Consider the following 22,777-nt stretch of genomic DNA (forward strand, 5'->3'; position numbering starts at 1 on the left):
TCTTCTTATCCTGTTTCAGAAGTCATCAAATGTCATCTGAATTACCAGAACTTAGGCTGCTGTGATTGGCTCTGGAGTTAGCACCTCCCCATAGGACCCTAGAAGCTTCCCACCCACCTAGGCTTAGCACCTAGTAATTAGGGGTTTGGGGCAATCTTAGGAGCAAACATCTAATCAGGCCTCCCTTAGTTAGCCCCAGCTTGGGCCCCACCTTAGTTACCAATCCACACCCACATAGGTTTAGCACCTAATAGAGGTTTGGGCCTGGGACTCAATGAAATACACTGAATTAATCAAAGGAAACAAAAGGGAAACTCATCAAGGATCCCCAGTACACTCCACCCCTTTCCAGGTTCCATGGCCTAATTTAAATTAAATAGCCCTAGATCCTGGAATAAATGGAAGCATTATTCATTGTGATTCAATCAAGCAGGAAACTAAAACATTATTCATAACAAAGCAAAACATATCATTCAGTGCCATTCCCAAATACTTCTTTACAATACAAACATGACCCACCCCTAGGTCCCAGAGCAAGTTAATCTCTTCAATCAGTCATTCCCAAAGTATTTGTTTACAATTCAAGTGTCCATCCCTGGGTCAAAGCAAGTTAATCGCTCTAGCCCATACTCATAAAGTATTTCTTGAGCATCACACTGCCATTGCAGGCTTTTTCCAGTACCCTCAGGCAGGGGCATACTTTAGTTAAAGCAAACAAAGAAACAAATAGGGTTCTTCTTGGGGATGTCTCCTTCTCCCCAAACTGCTGTTGCAGGCTTCCTCTTGGCACCCAAAGTCTAAACAAAGTACTGTTGGGGTCTGTTCTCCCCATTATGTTCCAGTCCCCGGTTCCAAGTCCTGAGGGGCGGCTAGGCAATAAAGCCAACAGGGTGGGGTCCCTGGGGGTCTGAGGCACTTCCCCACTCAACCATAAACAATTTCATTCCTCCCTCTTGGATCCAAGGCAGCAAAAAGGCACACTTAGCCCCTTGCTGCAAAGTTTCCGTCTTGCCCCACGGCTGAATTCCAAGCCCCTGGGTTCCTGTTGTCTAGCTCCTGCTGGCCTCTTCTGGCTTCTGCCAGAATCTCGATTTCGATGTAGGTGATTCTCTACCTTTTTGCTCACCTCAAAGTTCTCTGCTCTAGCTGGCGAAGGCAGGAAAAAAGCACACTCCACCCCTTGCTGCAAAATTTCCATCTTGCCCCAGGGCTGAACTCCAAGCTCCTGGGTTCCTGGTCCTCCCACTCCAGCTGGCCCCTCTTGGCTTCTGGTGGAATCCTGATGCAGGCAGCTCACAAATCTCACCTTTCCAAACTTCTCATGTAGGCAGTTTTCCTTGCCACCATCTTCTGCTTCTTCTCTCTCCTCACCAGCGATTCCTGCTCCTGTCGATTCTGCAAGAAGGTTATTCTCCGCTCCTGTTTCAAAACTTGTCATACAATATAATCTCAAGGCATTCACTGTTTCAGCACAGCCAGGCTTATCCATCAGCTGAAGCCCTTGGAAGAAGGGATTATCTCCCAGGGCCCCTGCCCTGGGCCCCTGGGAAACCACTCTCAGCTCTTCCACTGGCCTGTTTTCCTTCAGGCCTTTGTTGCTCCTGGGGCTCCACAGAACTACAGCCACCGCAAACACAAAGAGCAGTCCAAAAACTGGGAAACATTCAGCTGCCCCAGTACCCCAAAATGTCATACTTTCCTTTCAAAATGCAGGTCCTGCCAACTACGCCATTTTCTTCTCATGCACCTTCCAGATGAAAGACATTAAGTTCACCCCCTTCTTCCTGGTTTGCCCCTGGAGTAAGCAAGGAGGAAGACCAAAAGGGCCTCTTATTCAAAACTAAATATCTGTCATATTCTATCAGTTAGATATTGATTTAAGTTTAGATGTTTGTTATAGAACACAGAGCTTTACAAAAGCTCAGTGCCTAGCCAGAATGGCTTTGTGAATGGAGATTTTGCTGAGATATGGGAGGGGGTAGAAATATGGGTAGAAGTAACATTTGAGTATGTGACAGACATAAAGGGACTAGTTGGGCAGCTTTGAAAGAGGAACATGAGAACTTTAGGCATGGATTCAGGAAGAGAAAGGATATGGAAGATTAGAGGCAGCAGAAAAGAACTTTGTTGTGAAGTTTTTCCTGGACCCTTGGTATTGTTTGGTGTTTTGCTGAAAATCTTTAAGTTGCCAGTAACTGAGCTGGAATATTGGTACTGTTGGAAAGTCTCAGCCTCTTCTGGTTCTTAGCTTAGTTTTTCTTTCCAACATCTTAGGTATAGTTGTCTCCTTATTAGATCTTTCTCTCCCCCCTTTGTCTCCTCCTCCTACCTTCCACAAAGAAGATGAAAGAAACAAAATAAAACTGAGATAGGTATTTTCCACTTGCTGCAGTGAAAAAGTCATTTATATTGCTTTAAAAATATTTCATTGTTATCTTTTGTTTTATATCTGCTATAATTTCCAATCTCTTCCCTTCCAGAGAGCCATGCCCTAAAATAAAAAAAAAAATTTTTTTAGTCCTATAAAACCAACCAACACATAGAAAAAAGTCTCACACATACTGCATTCCACACCTATAGTTCTTCTGTAAATAGGAGGGGAAGTCGCCTTTTCGTGTATATTGGGACCATTTTATTATAATTTCACAGCATTTGGTTTTAACTATTTTGTTGTTCTTTTCATTTTAATTGCTTTGTCATTATGCATATATAGTAGATTCCTAATTATAATTGTGAGGCATTGTTATGTGATGGTTAGAGATCTTATCCCAAATTTAGGAGCATCTGGATTCAAATCTCCCTGCCGACATATAGGCGGCATGACCCTTAACTTCTTTTGCTTTCCGCAGCAGAAAGTACAGATCTGCATGGGTAGAAGGAATTTCTTTACCTATGTGTTCCATGTACCAAATAAATGAAAAGTTCAGTCACTATTTCCATCTTTATTTTTTCTTGGAGGTAAAACCTGAGAGTTATTTTAATCCGTATTTTGCAGTATTCATTCAATGTGCTTGTTAAGTTGTTTGCAGTACTTCTTTTTTGGAAATAGCTTTTGATCTGGAATATTTCTGTTATTTGCCTACATTTCTTGGGGATCACATTGTAATCAGAGATATTTGATACAAAGATTTACTTTTCCTAGTTGGCCACTTCCCATCTTAACTAGGTTGCATTAATTTTGTTCTTGAAATATATTTTCAATTTCATGTAATTGAAAATATTCTACTCTTTTACTATTGCCTCTATCTCTTGTTTATTTAAAAATTTGCCTTTTCTGTAACTATCAAAGTTACCTGATCTGGTTCTCTTCTAAATTTTTTTATGGCATATTCTTTAATATTTAGATCACATATCCATTTTGAGTTTGCTTTGCTGTTTGGTGTAAAATGTTGGTTTGAGCCTAATTTATGCCAACATTGCTTTCTAGTTTCCCCAGGAATTATTGTGTAGTAAGGAGCTCTTCCCAGGTGATTTTTGTTTTCTGAGTAATCAAACAATATGTTATTTAATTCACTTGTTTCTGATTCTTCCTTGTTGAGTCTGTATTATTTTTGTATTAAGTACTAAACAGTTTTTTTAATTATTATTTTTTTTTTGAGAGGGGAAGGCAAGGTAATTGGGGTTAAGTGACTTGCCTAAGGTAACAGAGCCAGTAAGTATGTCAAGCATCTGAGGTCAGATTTGAATTCAGATCCTCCTGACTCCAGGGCCAGTGTTCTACTCACTGTGCCACCTAGCTGACCCTAATTAATTTTTTTAATCAGTAAAAACCACCTTCTTTCCCTCCCATCATAATTCATAATACTCCTCCTTCTCCCTCCCTCCAGTTGAAAATGAAAGAAAAACAAAAGCCCTGTTACAAACATATATACTTAAGTAAAACAAATTTCCACTTTGGCTATGTCCAGAAAAAAAAATCTTTTATTCTTTGCTCTGCATCCTTCACCTCTCTGACAGGAGTTGGTTAATAGGTTTCATTATTAGTTATTTGAAATTATGGCTGCCCATTATTCTGCTCACAGTTCTTGATTCTTTCAAAGTTGCTTGTCTTTAATGTATTGCTGTTATTATTATCCTGATTTAGTTCACTACTTTCTGCATCAGTTCATACAAGTCTTCTTGAGTTTCTCAGAAACCATTCTCTACCATTTCTTACAGACCAACAGTATTCCATAAATTAATATACCATAACCTCTTTAGCCATTGTCCAGTTTATGAGCAGCCCCTCAGATTCCTACTCACTGTCACCTCAAAAAGACCTTTACATATTTTTGTACATCTTTAGTTAGAGTTTTGCTTAGGACTAATCCCTCCCTTTAAGATACTCTCCCTCTAATTCTTTGTTTCCCCTTCTCCCTTTTTCTTCCTATTAGCCTAAGTAAAATTGCTGATCTGAAATGTGTATGTGTGTGTATTACTTTCTTACCTTCCTTGTGTGAAGTGATTCTCCCTAACCTTCCTTTCTTTTCTCCAAGTATTTTATTTCTCTTTGAATTTTTTTTAATATCATCAATACATAAAAGAACCATTTCTAGGCCTTGTCTCATTAGACTCCCTCTGTTATTCCTGATGGTGATAAGGTTCAGAGGGACACTTGTGTCATATTCTCATATTAGAATGTAGTTTATCCTTTTTTGTTCCTGTTTACCTTTTTACATTTCTCTTGACTCCTGTGTTTGAACTTCACAGTTTCTATGCAGCTCTGGTCTCTTCATCCAGAATTCTTAGAAGTCCTCTATGTCATTAAATGTCTACTTTTATCACATATAGGATTGCTGGGTAAATTATGCTTGGCTGTTTCCTGGAATATTATATTCCAAACTTTCTACTCTTTTATAGTGGTAGCTGCTAAATCATGTGTGATGCTGACTATGACTCATTGGTACTTGAATTATTCTTTTCTGGCTGCTTGTAGCATTTTTTCTTTGACTAGGAAGCCCAATATTTTGACTATAGTGTTCCTGGAAGTTTTAATTTTGGGTGTTTCTTTAAGGGGGTGGCCAGTGGATTTTCCTGTATCTACCTTGTCCTCATGTCTTAAGAGATCTGGGCAATTTTCTTTTTTCAGATTTCTTGAAATATGAGTTATAAGGGTTTTTTTTTTTTGTTTATGGTGTTCAGATAGTCCATTGACTCTTTAATTTTTTTTCTCCTTGAACTGTTTTCCATGTTAGTTGTTGTTGCTGTTGAGATACCTTACATTTTCTTCCATTTTTTCAGTGTTTTGACATTTTTTTATTTCTTCTTTAGTAGAGGGGAAGGGAAGAAACAATCATTTATTAAGGACCTCCTATATGTCAGGCCCCATTGTAAGCAATTTACAAATATTATCTCATTTGATCCTTACAATAATCCTAGGAGGCTGCTATTATTATCCCTGTTTTACTCAGAGTTTTGGTGATTTGCCCAGGGTTATGCAACTAGTAAGTGTCTAAGGCAGGATTTCAACTCAGGTCATGGAGTCGTTGGCTTCTTTTTGGTTCATTTTAATTTTCAGGGAGTAGTAAATGACAAAGGTGCCAAGAGGCACCTGTCCCCACACCCTATGGTGCTCTGATATGGATCTGGGACCTCTCTTTGTCCTAGTACACATTCTCTCCATGTTCTGGAAGGATCCAGCTGGCTGCTCCTGGCCAGATCCTATCTCCAGTTTCCTTAGACTTCTTTGTCTATCTCCCTTTGCAGACCTGGGTTTGCAAAGTGATTGATTTTGCTATGATTTTTTTTTCTTGGATTTTGCTATCAAGATGCTGGCTAGTGTATTTTCTAGATATATTTGGAGGAGTTTTTTTATGTTTTTTTGCTTATTTTTTTTTATATTTGGAGGAGTTTTGAGGAGTAAGTCATGCTATGCTTCCTACTACTCCTTCATGGTAGCTCTGCCATTCCGTACCAAATAGTTTTGATGAGGACTGCTTCATAATATTATTTGAGATCTGGGAGTACTGTTTCTTACTCTTAAAATTTTTGCCCTGGATATTCTTTTTTTTTTATAATTAAGATTTTTTTATTTTTAGTTTACAATGCTCAGTTCCACATAATTTTGAGTTCCAGATTTTCTTCTCCCCACCCCCCCCAAGACGTCATGGAATCCGATATATCTTTTACGTATAACTTCGCATTGAACTTTTTTACGCAATAGTCAAGTTGTTAAAGAATAATTATGACCAATGGAATGGATCAGGAGAAAGAAGAAACAAAACCAAAAAACCCAAAAACAAACAAAAGAGGGAAAAAAAAGGGAAAACAAAAAAAGAGGAACAAACAGCATGCCTCAATCTGCATTCGTACTTCATAGTTCTTTCTGTGGATGTAGTGCCCTGGAAGTTCTAAGTCTTTTGTTACTTTAAATCAGTTTTGTCATTTTATCCCTGTGCTATTGGTTATTTTGTAATCTGTTAGGTAGTATTATAATTTTTATTATATTTACCTTATAGCTGTGAGCAATGACTATCCATTCAGCTATCTGAGTCATTCCTTAATTCTTTAAGGGACATTTTGTTATTTTATCTGTATAGATTTTGAGTATGTTTCAGTAGACTGACTGCCAGATATTTTATGAATTTTTTTTATTTATTTTGATTATGGCTTCTCTTTCTATCATTCCTTCTTGGTTTTTGTTGTTTCTGTAGAGAAATGTTGATCTTTGTATGTTTATTTTGAATCCTTCTATTTTGCTGAATATTGTCTAAATTTATTAGTTGATTCTCTTGGATTTTCTATGTAAACCATTGTTTCATCAGGAAGTAATAATAGTTAGCATTTATATAACACACTTTCATATTATCTCATTTTATCCTCACAGCAGCGCAGGGAGGTAAGTTCATTAACTTTATTTTACAAATGAGGAAACTGAGGCAGCAGTTAAGTGACTTTGCCTAGTGCTGCACAGCTAATAAGTGTCTAAATCGGGAAACTGAATTTGAAATCAGATCATCCTGACTATACGTTTAGCTTTTTTTCCAGCATCCAAAAAATGGAGTTGCCTCAGTTTTGTCTCCTCTTTGTCTTTCTTTATGCCTTTCATTTGTTTTTCTAGTCTTATTGAGATTGCAGGTATTTGTAGTTTTATGTCAAGTAATAGTGGGAAAAGGGGCTGTATTATGAAGGCAGAATTTATGATTTCAAAGAGAGTCATATATATGCCTGAAAGGTTTGGAACCACAGGATATAAGGAATTCTCTAGGTAGAAGACAGAAGAACTAAAGCATGTATTTAAATTCCACAGTAACAGACCCACAAACCACCGTCCCCATTTTGATATTTTGATCAAAAGCTTCCAGGCCCAATAAGTCCGCCTCACAAGAGTAACCAGGAGGCCGCAGAGAAGCATGATAGTATAAAGCAAAATTGTGTACATGCTTCCCCTCTGTGGTAAGAAGATTACCCACTGGCCTCAAGTCCTTGCTCAGCACTCCTCGCTCCACATGTGGGTCAGCTCTGCTACGGGCAGCTCCTGAGTCAGCTTCAGCTGTAGGCATCTCTGGCTCCAACGGAAAGGAAAAAAAAAAAGGGATCTTCAAGCCGTCTTCTCCCCTCTTATAGAGTTTTTGACATCATCAAGCGCCGCCTGAATGACTAGGGCCTATTGGTTCTTGAGTTGGCCCCTTCCCCTAGGTTAACACCCAATAGGGCGTGGCTCTGGAGTCAACACCTCCCCTCAGCCAGCCCCATGAATCATCACACAGGAAGTTCTCTGCTCCCATGCATGGTCTCTGGGCTTCCTGCCCCAGAAGAGAAGCCACAGACCCAGCACCCAGCAAGGCTCAATGAGATAAACTGAGTCACTCAAAGAAAACAAAGGCCACTCTGGCCACAGGGACCGCCTTTCTTTACCTCTCTTTTTATTGAAAAGCCTCTAGTCTTTCGCTACTGCATTTAATTCTAGGTTTCTGTTTTAGGTAGATGGCTTTCTGCCATCTTTAGAAAGGTCCTCTTATTCCAATAGTTTGAAGGATTATTAACGTAAATGAATCTCAAAGGCTTTTTTCTGTTAGAAACATCATTTTATGTTTTTGTTTTTAATGTGATTCATTGATAATTTTTAAATGTTGAACCATTCTTGCATCTCTGATATAACTCCAATTTAATCATAGTGATTTTTTTAACAAAATCCTGTGGTTTTTTTAGGGCAAGATTTTATTTAAAATTTTTGAATCAATATTTATTAATGGTATTGGTTCATGTTTCTTTTTGCTTTATCCTCCCCTGGTTTAGTTATTCAGACTATATTTGTCTTGTGAAAGGAGTTTGGTAGAGGATTTTCTTTCTCAGTTTTTGACAAGGATTTCTTCAGTATATAGGTATGATAGGAGACTGGCCAGTGAATGGCTAGTCTTGGAACATGGGCAGTCTGCTTGGCCTGGTGTCAACCCATGTAGATGCTTAGGGAGCCTAATTCTTGGCATGTATAATGTAAGGCTCTATCCTATCCTCTGTTTCTGAGCATATACAACTATTTTATGATTATTTTATCACTGCTTACTTAAGATAAAGAAATACCTTTTAACTGACTGCTGAAGCAGAACAGAGTGTGCGTACCAAAGGACAAGAAAAAAACAAATCTGACTCTTTTTCCTGCTGGTGATCAAGAAAAGACACATTCAAAACCTCTGGGTGGGGAAAAAGGTCTTGTCACTTATTTACCCACCTGGATGGCTATATATGGTGCTATTCTCTTTTTGTTGTGTATCTTTTTTTCTGACTCTTAGGTGAGTGTAGAAAATAGAATAGACTAACCTATGATGAGTCACTAAAGCTTCCAGTGGTTCAAGAACTGGAGTTTGGCAGCAGCAAACAGTGAGCCAATGCATCCTGGAGGAGTGCCACTTGATCCAAATAGCAGTGGATTAACCTGTCAGTCAAGACACCACTTCCTGCGAGGAAGGGCACCACTGCATCTATTGGCCATACTACACTGTGAAGTTGACTTGGTAGAATTAAAGCTTTGTAGCAACTACTCGTAAGTTTGTGTTCGTTCTCCCCAGGTTGGTAGAAGGGATAGTGTGTCGTGGTTTGGATGGCAGGTTTTTATAGTTAGATTCTTGCTATATCTTTTCAATAAATATCTCTTTTTAAAGTTTTAATTGATGTGAACATGTTAGTACTGATATTTAGGAGTTACTAATTGGTTAAATTAATAGTTGGCTGCTAATCACTAGTATTTATGGCACTGGGAGATACCAATATCAACATCAACAAACATTTATTGCATACTTACTGTGTGCCAGGCACTATGCTATGTACTGGGGATACAAAAAGAGGCAAAAGAGTCTTCATGCTCAAGGAACTTATAATCTAATGGGGGAGACAATAAACAAATATATGCAAGGAAACTTAATACAGGATAAATAAGAAATAATCAACAGAGGGAAGGCACTAGCATTGAGAGGTTGGGAAAGGCTTCTTGAAGATGGGATTTTAATGGAGATTTAAAAGAAGCCAGGAAAGCCAGTAGGTAGAGATGAAGAAAGAGAACATTCCAAGCATGGAGACAGCCAGAGTAAAATTTTCAGAGCCTAGAGATGGAGTATCATATTGATGGAATAGCAAGGAAGTCAGTGTCACTACATCAAAGAATGTGACAGAGCGTAGGTATAAGAAGACTGAAAAAGTAGGAAGGGGCTGGGTTATGAAAAGCTTTGAAAGCCCAACTGAATTTTGTATTTGATCCTGCAGGTGATAGGGAGCCACTAGAGTTTATTGAGCTTGAGCAGGAGAATGATATGGTTAGACCTGAGCTTTGATAAAAGCACTTTGGTGGCTGAATGGAGAATGGATTGAGGTAGGCAGACCCACCAGTAGGCTGTTGCACTAGTCCCTGTGGGTGGTGATAAAGGCCTACACTAGATAGGTGACAGTATTTGAGGAGAGAAGGGGGCATATTCAAGAGATGTTGCAAAGGTGAAATGGACAGGTCTTGGTAACAGATTGGATATGGGGAGTGAGAGATAGTGCAGAGTCCAAGATACTTTCTAGGTTGTGAACATGAGGGACTCAGAGGGTGGTGTTACATCAGCTAGCCCCAGGCAACTGATCTTCTTGGAAAAATACCAGCTTAGGGGCTTGAGCCAAAGCATTTGAAGAGCTCAGCGCCCCTCAGGGATATTCCCTAGTACTCTAAGGGAGAGATGTAACAAGCTGCATCCTAGTGATATGATTTAACAGTGGGAGTGGGATAAGGACCTCAGGAGTCTGTATGAGCTACATAGATATTAATTTTCCTTTAAAAGTTTGATAGAATTCTTCTTTAAATTAATTATCTGAACCATTCTTTTTTTTCTTCTGGTAATTCAGTTGCAGCTAGCTTAATTTCCTTTTCTAAAATTGGATTACCATTTTATTAATTTGTTACCATTTTATTAATTTGTGTAGTTTTTTAAAAAAGATTGTAGCTGAAGTTGAGAATGTAAAAGAAATAGTAGATCGTGTAATTATTTTATTGCGATTTCACCTTTTTTTGTTTTATTAGTTTCTCTTTTTTAATATGGTTGGCTAAAGGGTTGTTAGGTTTTTTATAAAGTCAGTTCTTTGCTTAGCTTTCTAATTTATTTCTGTTAATTTTCAAGATTTCCTTTTTTGTTGCTGCTTATTTTGCTTTTGTTGCTTTTCTCATTTTTAATTACATATTTAGTTACATTGAATCTCATCATTTTCTCATTTGTCTTACTGTCTTTTGAGGGGTGCATTTTTTTTCCCCCTCTAAGGACTGCTAGAGCTATGTCCCAGACATTTTGATGTATTATCACATTGTTATCATCATCTTTCAAATGTTTATTACATTATAATTCAATTCCCTAAATATTTCTTAAGGCTTACATAATATAAGTTACTTTTCTTTTGGCTGCGGCCAGGGACTTTGTCAGTATCAGACTTCCTTCCATGCAACCATTCTATATTTTGTAATCTTACAAAAAATTTACTGAAGAATAGTCAATATTAAAGGGGTTGTGGAATAATAGCATATTGATGCATTGTTGGTGGAGCTGTGAGTTAGTACATTTGTTTCAGAAAACAATTTGGAATTACGAAAATAAAGTGGCCAAAATATAGCTACTCTTTGACTCAGAGATTCCACTGTTAGGCCTATGCCCCAGGATGGTCATTAATAAAAATAAAGGCTCCATATACACCAAAATATTTAAAGCATAAGTTTTATGGTAGCAAGGAACTGGAAACAAAATAGATGCCCATTGATTGGAGAATAACTAACAAATTGTTGTATGTGATTGTTATGGAATTTTGATCTGATTTGAGAGATAAGGAATAAGATGAATACAGGGAAGCATGGAAAGACTTATATGAAGTAAAGCAAAGTACAGTCAACAGAGCCAATAAAACAATCCACAAAATGACTCTAACAATGTAAATGGAAAGCACAACTGCAAAAATACCACATAATAATAATTAAAAAATGGTTTTTGCAAAAGTACAAAGAGTATGTTTGGTCTTAAAGAAGAGGAATAAGGAGACATTTTCCCCAACTCCTTTGTAAAGGTGGAAAATGAAGAATGGGGAACATTGCCTATATTGTCAGGTTTGTTTTTTTTTTTTTAGATTTATTGATTGGTTTTGCTGTTTGTTTTTTCTTTTAGACAGTTTTTTTAATTTAAGTTTTTATATGGTATAACTTTCTGGGTACAGGGAAAATTTAGATAATGTAAAAACAAAATCAAAATTAATTTTTAAAAATTTTCTTGAGGCTTAAAACCACTGTTATTTCTTGCTCATCATCATCTATCTAGTAAACTTACTGCCTCTCGATGCAATCCTCTATTATAGTATTAAATAAGACTTTCTTTGTACTCAAAGTTGTCTAGGGCAGGGCTGTTGAACCTTAGGTTATCTTAGGGCCGCATTAAAATAAAATAATTATTCGAGGGCCACACCCAGAATAAAAAATACAGTATACTAATAGAAAGTGAGGGAACGCTCATCATCAATACCACAGGCAAAGGCATGAAGCAGAAAAGCAAACACAAAACAACAAAGCGACATCACAACAGTATAAAGGTAGGTGCATACTGACTAATCTGCATAGTACAGACTGAACACATCCCACAGATAGATTGAAAATTCCATGCAATATGTTCTGTTCGTAGTACTGCTTAAAAAAACCAAAGAAATTAACATCAATGAGATTATTTATTAGTGATGGAATTAAAAAGTCTAACATGCATTCCATGCAAATTACTATTTTATTTTTTCGCTCATGAAAATTAAAACCCACAGGCGGGCCACATAAAATTGCATTGCGGGCCACATGGACAGTCCCGGTCTAGGGTATAAAGACAAAAGTGAAATGTAACAATTCCATGCTGTGGGTTCTTTTGATAGTACCACTTTTAACTTAATTTCATCTTGTACAACTTTCCTAGCAGTAGGAATAAAAGAGGGAACACTTACACAGGACATTCTGGTTATAAAGATCTTATTACTTAGTCTGTTATAGCAAGAGCATTATTAAAAGAAGAGTAATAATGGATGAAGGGAGTATGTGATGGATAAGGGAAGATCACAGTTATACAAGATAAGATTTTTTTAGATTTAATTTTTAGATTTAATTCTCTTTTAATGATAAGATCTGACCCAGAATGCCATTCATGTACATGTGATATATATTTCACATGCTTCTCTGATTGTAGAGATCAAAGAAGCTTGATCATTTTGCACCATGATTTAGAACAATATAACATTTCTCCATGTTAAATCTATGAACATCAGCACAAGGAAGTATCATCTAAATGTGTTGTTCGAGAATATTCCTGTGTTTCTTTGATTGATATGAATTACACAAAAGGTTATTGAGTATTGGTTATGGGAAAGGTTTTCCTATAAATGTAAGTCAATAAATTCTTTTAAATTTAGAGTATAATTTGAATCACGTCATGGAAAATGTTTTCTAGAAAAATTTGATACTCTTCAATTTTATTTTCCATAATTTATTAGTCTCTGGAATAAAAATAGCAAACATGTTAAACTTGTGCATCAAAAATATGGCTGCTAAAACACTGAAATGTAAATGTCTTATTGTAAATGGATGATTAATGTAGAGAACTCAAAGGTTTTTTAAAAACAGCTTACTGAAATAAAGAGCTTCTTTCTAATGTCTACAGTCAAGCTAGATAAATTACAATTGAAGTAATTAACAATGAACCTGAAACAGCATTAATCATTTCTTGTAATTTCAGTAAAAATTGAAGGGCTTGTAATATTCAGATAGAATTGTATGCCAGTTGGCAAACCAAAGTAAGGATTAGCAAATATGAAATGAAGTCTTGAATTAGTATACACATGTATATTTAAATATCAGTATTCTCATAACTGATCGTTTTTCATCTTATGGGTGTGCTAAACTTGCCCATATAGCAAATGTTTATGAATTGATTCCCTTTTATATTTGCTTATATTATTACACTTCAGTTACTACTAATTTCATTAGTTAAGCTAGGATTTGTGTCCCATAGTAATTGCCCACAAAATATTAGACAGTACATTCTTAGAGACAACGAACAGGAAAAGGATGAACTATCATACTCCTTTCTGATAGCTAAATTTTAAGGAATCCTCTTCTTGACTTATTGATTTCAATCAAGGGTATCACCATCCTCTCAATCATTTTGATAACTTCTGGAATATCCTTGATCCCTCATTCTCCCTTACCCCCTACATATCCAAGCAATTGCCAAATCTTATAGATTCCACTTGAGAAGATTGAATTGATCCTGTATCATTTTCTTATTGATTCCATTTACAGTTGATTCCTTCTGCCCTGTAGATGCTTAAGTCATGATTCTTTTTCTCTGAACTTAGTTCACAGATTCAGCTGGTCAGTAATGGGTTAAATTGAAAACCCTAGCTCTCCTGCTCATCACTGATCTATTCTTGCCTTGAGGAATTTAAGTGACCTTGGGGGATGCATGTGAACAAAAGGGAATCCATTCTAATAACTTTATACTACCAAGCTATCCCTTCAAGGATGTTTGGTTTTCTGTCCAAAAGTCTGGCTGGTTTTCTGTCCAAAAGTCTGGCCTCTATCTTGCACCTGGATTCTCAGGAGAGAAGGAGGGGTTGGTTGTTAGCCCTTCTTGCCAATCTTCCAACCAGTCATATTGTTCCCTGTGCCTCAGCTCTGTATCCAATCATATTGTCCTCAATCCCATGATGTCATCTACCCTGTTCTATTCTTTGTTCTGTGCTCCCCAAAATCTATAAAAGGGAAGCTCTCCTTTTGCTTGAGGTCTTTGGCATAAATGAAGGCAATCCACTGACTCATTTATTGACAGACAGCATGCCACTGTTAATGTTATCTTGGTAAGAGAAACTCAGTTTTTCCTTTCAGTTTACCTTTTTGTTAAATTTCACCCACGAAATACCTGCACAACCACTTTTACATCCAACTTTTTCTTACTGTTCACAGATGCAGGCCCTCATCTTTTACTTAGACTGCTGCCTCTCAATAAATTGTCAACAGGCAATCACAACTTCATGAAACTTATCTGAAAACTAGGTCTACTACAAGAGAAATGGATGTGCATGTGGAACCCAAAGAGTACACGGTGGCTAGACTGCTGGGCCTGGAGTCAGAAATACCTGAGTTCAAATCCAGCCTCAGATACTTAGTAGCTGGGTGACCCTGGATAAGTAATTTAACCTGTTTGCCCCAGTCTTCTGAACTGTAAAATGGGGGTAATAATAACAGCCACCTCTCACAATTGTTGTGAGGATCAAATGAGAAAATAATTGTGAAGTGTTTAGCAGAGTGCCCAGGTATATAGCAGACACTTAAGAAAGCTGATTCTGTCTTTCCAAACCCCTTGGACAATTTTTGGTTACAGTTTTCTTTTGTGACTAAGTTGTCCAAACTCTTTAGAGTCATGGTGGATCTCATCTATGAGGCTTTATAGTGTCCCTATGATTGATGAAACCAGCACAGTTTCATCCACAAACAGGAGAACCTGGAGGAGCCCAGCATCTACAGTGAATCTATCTCTCATTTTTGGCTTTGATCTGGATATCCCTGTATATACTTGGTCCTGAGGATACAAAGACAAAAATGAAACTTTTCCTTCCCTCAAGGAGCTTCCATTCTGTAAGGGGAGACATCACATACATAAATCAGTGTAGTGCTACCTTTGGGCTTTGCCTCCAACTTCTTGCAGTTGAGTGTACTGTAGGATGACAGATATGACTGTGTGACTTCCCTGCTAAATCAGCTCTAGTGGCTTGCTATATCCTTTTTTTGTGTTTTGTCCTTTGTTCTTGAAGAGGACCATGACATCAGGGAAATGATGATATGACTTGCAGTTGACTTTGAATTGAGTGAGGGAGAGCTGTGCAAGGTCATCAGCCTCACTTTCTCCTCCAGAGCCATCTGAATCCAGTGACCTGATATTCATCAGGATGACTGGAGATTGGCTCAAGATTTATAGAAATTCCTAGAGGAACTTCAAGTATTTTTAATCTCATCTCTCTTTGCAGAGATAAGAAATTTTAAAAAGATATTTTTGTAGAGCCTTCCTTTCAACATCCACGACGTTAGAGACATAGGATATGATAATAAAGTTGTTAACTTAATAGAAAGCAAAATTGACACATGGAGAGGGGGTGACTTGCCCAACCTCAGCCACACACATATGGCAGGGTTGGAATTAGACTTCTGATACACTTAATATCAGTCCACTGATCTTTCTAATAAATACGACAGACATGAGAATACAATAATAAAGTAACATACAGGAGGCCTAAGAATTCTTGCTATGTTATTCCTTAGTGCTTGTCACACAGTAGGAACTGTTACTTAACAAGTTAGTGCTTGGTGATTGATTTATTGATTGTGATAGAAATGTGCCTGCTCACTCTTAATTTTGGTTGCAGATAAGTAAAACTTAAATCATGTTGAAATAAAGCATTAGAACTGATTTATTGAATTACAGTTGATATCGATAGAGCCAAAAGGACGGCTGTGATAAGCCTCTAAAATTAGAAGTAGGAGACCCTTTTTAAGTAGGGGCACCCTATCTTTATGGCTAATATACTATAAGTTTACTTTAATTTGCATTTTAAAAAAATCAGCATTATTTAGATTTTCAATTGTTTACTTTTTGTGTAAAATTATTCACTACCTTGTGGTTGAATAAATTCAGTTTTGTTGGTTTTGTTTCTCATTTTCCCTAGAACTTTACCCCTTTCATCCCACTGGCAGCTATGGTATAATATCAAGAATCTAAGTCCCGTTGTCAGATACTAGTTAGGAAATGGAGCAAGTCACCTCTCTGAGCCCAAGTTCATATATGAAATGGCAATACTATTAATAGCTACCTAATTCACAGCTTGTTATGATGAGCAAAATAAATAATAGACATAAAGTGAACTGACCTTGCCTTACATTGCCCAGGTAATTAGTGGCAGAGCTATGATTAGAACTCACATCTCCTGTTACTCTTTCCACTACATCATGCTGCCTCCTAAGAATATGATATATTTCTTAAGAAGGGTTGTTTTTTTTTTTTAAGAGTAGAGCTCTTTTAAAAGTTTTCATTTACTTTGCTTGGGTTTCAGAGTGAAAAATTGGGGCTAGTCTTGGGAATGTTAAAGAAAAGGAGTATTTTTTTCTGCCTGTTTTTCTGTGCTTTTGTTTTTAATTTCCTAAAGAATTTTTGATATAAAAAATATTGGTCCTTTTTATCTTTCACATAAATGAATTTTTTTAGTTAAGCTGAAGTTGGAATGGAGGACTTTTTCCTATAAAGTAGCTGTCAGATGCTTTTAGACTTTGGGTTTCAAAATTCCAGTTTGTTATTGGACTTAATCCATTAAGGAAATATTACATAGAAAGAATACTGAACTTGGAGCTAGGAAAAATCTGTGTTCAGATTCCCCCTTTGACACTTAATAGCTCTATGCACAGAGGCAAGCCTTTTAGCCCTGCTGTTCCTTAGTTTCCTCATCTGTAAAATGAGAATAAGAGTATATGCAATACTTTACCTCAAGGGCAGTAGTCTAATGTAGAGTACTTTGCAAAACTTAAAGTGTTATATGAATATCAGGTATTACTATTATAATAACTAAAGCAAATGAATAAATTCCTGATCTGTACTTTATGTTAGGAGGAACACTACCAGTGTTAGTGTAGCATTTGAAAGAGGGGTTACATCAGCAAGTAATGGGACTGTATGCGGAAAAGTAGAGGGAGAATCTACTTCCATTGGTATATATTATAATATGCCTTTATTTCTTTAGTAGATTTCCTAATACTCTCACAGGAGAGAACATATTTTCCTGGTGATGAATTCTTTCTTTAGATGACCCAAGTGTAATCCTATTATTCTTTTCCATTCTCTGTGCTGTTTTGGTTTATTTTACTCTTCCTCCTTAGTATGCCCATAGTAGGCAGTGAATTTTTGGCTTGCCTCGCCTTTCTCCCCCTCTTTGTATCCTCAATGTTTAACATAGCACTTGCTACATAGTAAGTACTTAATAAATGGTTTTTGAATTGATTGATTAGTATCACCCATCTTCAGGCCTTTGTTTTAAAGTTAACAACAACAGTACCACTAAAATCTGTGTTTCATTGGTGGGAGAACTTTCAGTAACACAGATTACATCCATTGAGTTATCTGAGCCTGAGAGGTTAAGTAACTTACCCATAGTCATATACCAAATAAATATTACTTTACCTTCCCAAAGATAAAGAGGCATAAATTGAATCCATATCCTCTTTTTTAAAAAAAATTTTATTTATTAATTTATTTAATATATTTAGTTTTCAGCATTGATTTTCACAAGAGTTTGAATTACAGATTTTCTCCCCATTTCTACCCTCCTGCCCACTTCAAGATGGCATATATTCTGGTTGCCCCATTCCCCAGTCAGCCCTCCCTTCTGTCACCCCACTCCCCTCCCATCCCCTTTACCCTTACTTTCTTCTAGGGCAAGATAAATTTCTAAGCCCCATTGCCTGTGTGTCTTATTTCCTCGTTGCATGCAAAAACTTTTCTTTTTTGTTTTTGAATGTCTGTTTTCAAAACTTTGAGTACCAAATTCTCTCCCCTCTTCCCTCCCTACCCACCTTCCCTAAGAAGGCAAGCAATTCAACATAGGCCACGTGTGTATCATTATGTAAAACCCTTCCACAATACTCATGTTGTGGGAGACTAACTATATTTTGCTCCTTCCTAACCTATCCCCCTTTATTGAATTTTCTCCCTTGACCCTGTCCCTTTTCAAAAGTGTTTGCTTTTGATTACCTCCTCCCCCTATCTACCTCCCCCCCCATCTACCTCCCTCCCTTCTATCAGGACCCCCCTTTTTTATCTTCTTCCTCCTTCTTTCCTGTGGGGTAAGATACCCAGTTGAGTGTGTATGGTATTTCTTCCTCAGGTCAAATCCGATGAGAGCAAGATTCACTCATTCCCCCTCACCTGTCCCCTCTTCCCTTCCTACAGAACCACTTTTTCTTGCCACTTTTATGCGAGATAATTTACCCCATTCTATCTCTCTCTTTTTCCCTCTCTCAATATATTCCTCTCTCATCCCTTAATTTGATTTTATTTTTTTAGATATCCCTTCATATTCAACTCACCCTGTGCCCTCTGTCTACATATATATATATATATATATACACACACACACACATACAAACATACATACATATATATATATATATATATATATATATATATATATATATATATATATATGCATATTCCCTTCAGCTACCCTAATACTGAGGTCTCATGAACCATACACATCATCTTCCCATGTAGGAATGTAAACAAAACAGTTCAACTTTAGTAAGTCCCTTGTGATTTCTTTTTCTTGTTCTTGATTACCTTTTCATGCTTCTCTTGATTCTTGTGTTTGAAAGTCAAATTTTCTATTCAGCTCTGGTCTTTTCACTGAGAAAGCTTGAAAGCCCTCTATTTTATTGAAAATCCATATTTTGCCTTGGAGCATGATACTCAGTTTTGCTGGGTAGGTGATTCTTGGTTTTAATCCTAGCTCCGTTGACCTCCGGAATATTGTATTCCAAGCCCTTCGATCCTTTAATGTAGAAGCTGCTAGATCTTGTATTATTCTGATTGTGTTTCCACAATACTCAAATTGTTTCTTTCTGACTGCTTGCAGTATTTTCTTCTTGATCTGGGAGCTCTGGAATTTGGCAACAATATTTCTAGGAGTTTTCTTTTGGGGATCTATTTGAAGAAGTGATCTGTGGATTCTTTCAATTTTTATTTTACCCTCTGGCTCTAGAATATCAGGGCAATTCTCCCTGATAATTTCTTGAAAGATGATATTTAGGCTCTTTTTTTGATCATTGCTTTCAGGTAATCCAATAATTTTTAAATTGTCTCTCCTGGAGCTATTTTCCAGGTCAGTGGTTTTTCCAATGAGATGTTTCACATTGTCTTCCACTTTTTCGTTACTTTGGTTTTGTTTTACAATATCTTGATTTCTCATAAAGTCACTAGCTTCCACTTACTCCAATCTAATTTTTTTTTTTTAAATTGACCCATGTTTTAATTGGCATTTGTCAAGTACAAAGTCTGATGGAAAACACTACAAACAGTCCTCAGGAAAATGAAGACTGACAACACCCCAGGAAAGTGAACAGAGGAGTCACAGCTCACCAAGGCCTCATGGTATCCTCCACTAGAATGCTAGCCCAGAATCTCATCACCTCAGTCTGGTTCTTTCATCTCTTCCAATTGTAGCCACATGGAAAATCAGAAAGGGGTTATGCTGTTTGCAACAATTCCGGCCTGGGAGGAATTAAGACTTTACTTAATGTCTTCCACCAATTAAAAACTCTGTAACAACAAAGGTGCCACCAGATATTCTGTAACTGGCCCTTAAAGGTACCTCATACCTGAGAGCATCAGCTCAGGTTGTCAAAAGAAGAGTGCCACTAGGACACTTTTGTGCTACAAGTTTACAAAGCAAATAATGCCCAAAGGCAACTTTCTGCTAAGGAGCTCCGGCTTTCTTCAGCCTGCCCCCTGCCAACTCTTTCCCCCTCTTTGTTCTCCAATTAGTACAAAATCAGTACTACTCCACAGCAATAATACCAACTCAGTATCTTTGGGAGGGGGGATAAACCAACAGGCCAAGATGGTACAGTGGGCTCCTAAAGAAATTTAAGCTAGAAGGGAAGGTAGTCAATCGTTTGCTCATTATTACTTCTTCCCACAAACCTAGTCCTTTTATTTACCCAATTCTCTCATTGGAGTCACCCAGTTATTTTGGAGAAGAACACGGGCAGGAGTCTGTGAATGGCAACATGTGGCCTTTCCAGTGACAATAAGGAGAGAAGAGGTAACAGTTTTCCAATCTAATTTTTAAGGTGGTATTTTCTTCAGTGGTCTTTTGGACCTCCTTTTCCATTTGGCTAATTCTGCCTTTCAAGGCATTCTTCTCCTCATTGGCTTTTTGGAGCTCTTTCGCCATTTGAGTTAGTCTATTTTTTAAGGTGTTGTTTTCTTCAGTATATTTTTCAGTATTTTTTTTTTTTAGGTCTCCTTTAGCAAGTCATTGACTTGTTTTTCATGGTTTTCTCGCATCATTCTCATTTCTCTTCCCAATTTTTCCTCTACTTCCCTAACTTGCTTTTCCAAATCCTTTTTGAGCTCTTCCATGGCCTGAGACCAGTTCATGTTTTTCTTGGAGGCTTTTGATGTAGGTTCTTTGACTTTGTTGATTTCTTCTGGCCGTATGTTTTGGTCTTCTTTGTCACCAAAGAAAGATTCCAAAGTCTGAGACTGAATCTGAGTCCGTTTTTGCTGCCTGGCCATGTTCCCAGCCAACTTACTTTACTTGAGTTTTTTTGGTCAGGGTATGACTCCTTGTAGAGTAAAGAGTACTTTGTTCCAAGCTTGAGGGGATGCGCTGTCATTTTCAGAGCTATTTCTATACAGCCAGCTCTGCCACACCAGCACTCCTTCCTCAAGAACCGCTAATCCAGATTAGACTCAGATCTTAAGCAGGCTCAGCACTCCTGCTCTGATCTGCCACTTAATTCCTCCCACCAGGTGGGCCTGGGGCAGGAAGCAACTCCAGCTGTAGTTCTGTAGCTGCACCACTTCCTCTGACCCCAGAGGTGGTGGCCAAACCGCTCCTATCACTCTGGTCCCGAAGCTTTTCCTACTAACCTTCTCTGTTGTCTTTGGTATTTGTGGGTTGAGAAGTCTGGTAACTACCTCACCTCACTGATTCAGGGTGCTAGGGCCCGCTCCTCCTGGCTCCCGCTCTGGGGACTGGTTGGTCCTGCCGCCGCCCACACTGGGCTCTGCACCACTCTGCTTCCAGCTCCGTGTGTGATGGGCCTTACCCAGAGACCATCCAGGCTGTCCTGGGCTCTAGCCCTACTTCCATCTGCTATTTTGCAGGTTCTGCAGTTCTAGAATTTGTTCAGAGCCATTTTTTATAGGTTTTTGGAGGGACCTGGCGGGGAGCTCACGCAAGTCCCTGCTTTCCAGCCGCCATATTGGCTCGGCCGAATCCATATACTCTTAACTCTCAATCCAGCATTCTTTTTACTTTACTTTGCTGCCTCCAAATTCGTTGTTACTAAGAATATAATGGCTTTGAGCTTTACAAAGCAGTTAAAAGTCCACATACTAAATAGCCCTGTAGGGTAAGCCACACTAGGACTGTTGTTCACGTTTTACATGGGAAGGAACTAAAGGTAAGGGGGATTTAGAGATTTAATCAGACTCACAGAGCCAGTAAATATTGAGGCCAGACTTTGACCTAGGTCTTCTGCCTCTTGGACCAGTGCTACACTATATCACAGACACACACACACACGCGCGCGCACGCGCACACACACACACACTCACACACACACACACACACTCACACACTGCTTTATTCATGGATAAATATAAGTCAATGAGAAGGAATAGAGAAGAGGGGGGTAAAAATCTAAGAAAAGTAACTGCTTTGGTACAGATGATTTAGCATATTTAGGAACATGTGTATCTTGGATTTAGACATTTGTGGTACTTATGTAGCCTTTAATATTCATTGAGGAACTAATCTAGAAGCCTTTTAGGTTATAAATTAGCTAGCTGCTTGTACACAGCTTTTGAAGGTTTCCTATACCTTGTAGGTACGTCATTGATACCATTCTTGTGAAAGGACTGTGTGAAGTATCAGGTATCACTACTCCATTATAGCCAAATGCATTTTGCTCTCGGAAAGACACACGCAATCAGAATTGCCCTGTGTTCTCTTGCAAACACATAAGCACCTTCCTCTGGCTTTCACTTAATTGGTCAAGACTGCTTTCTGAAACTATCATAAATTTGAGAAATTCTGAAAAATCATAATTTTAAAATATAATAGCTTCTAAAAATTAAAAGTAATTTGTTTTTTTTTCTAGGTGTATGGTTGCTGACGAAGTAAGTGATGTTCCTTTGTTCCAGTATCTTATATCAGCATCAATAATTATAAATTTATGTTATGTAAGAACTGATGAATTATATGTTTCATAGAATCTTATTGTTCAGCATGACTTAAATAGGGGTCTATGAAAAATGTGGATATTATCATTTCCCCTCTAAAATGTTAACTATAAAATTATATATGTCAACCCATATATGGACCCACATCAGGACCTAGGTTCAAATCTCAACTCTGCAGTTTACAGACAAACCATTTGACCACTCTAGATCTAGATCTTGATTTCTTCATCTCTAAAATCAAGAAGTTGTACTAGATAAACTCTAAGGCACCTTCCAGTTTTCCAAATGAAGCAGGGCTTCTTAATGTACAC

At 37.7% G+C, this 22,777-nt stretch overlaps 1 protein-coding gene across 1 annotated transcript in view; it reads left to right on the forward strand.

Annotated features, from left to right (window-relative positions):
• ZRANB3 (zinc finger RANBP2-type containing 3) overlaps positions 1–22,777 on the forward strand; it is a 214,946-nt gene that overhangs the window by 66,516 nt on the left and 125,653 nt on the right. The window contains 1 exon segment of the mRNA XM_036745880.1: positions 22,385–22,403. Coding sequence (XP_036601775.1) covers positions 22,385–22,403 — 19 coding nt within the window.

This window comes from Trichosurus vulpecula, chromosome 2 (genome assembly GCF_011100635.1).
Source record: "Trichosurus vulpecula isolate mTriVul1 chromosome 2, mTriVul1.pri, whole genome shotgun sequence".
NCBI classification, from domain to species: Eukaryota; Metazoa; Chordata; class Mammalia; order Diprotodontia; family Phalangeridae; genus Trichosurus; species Trichosurus vulpecula.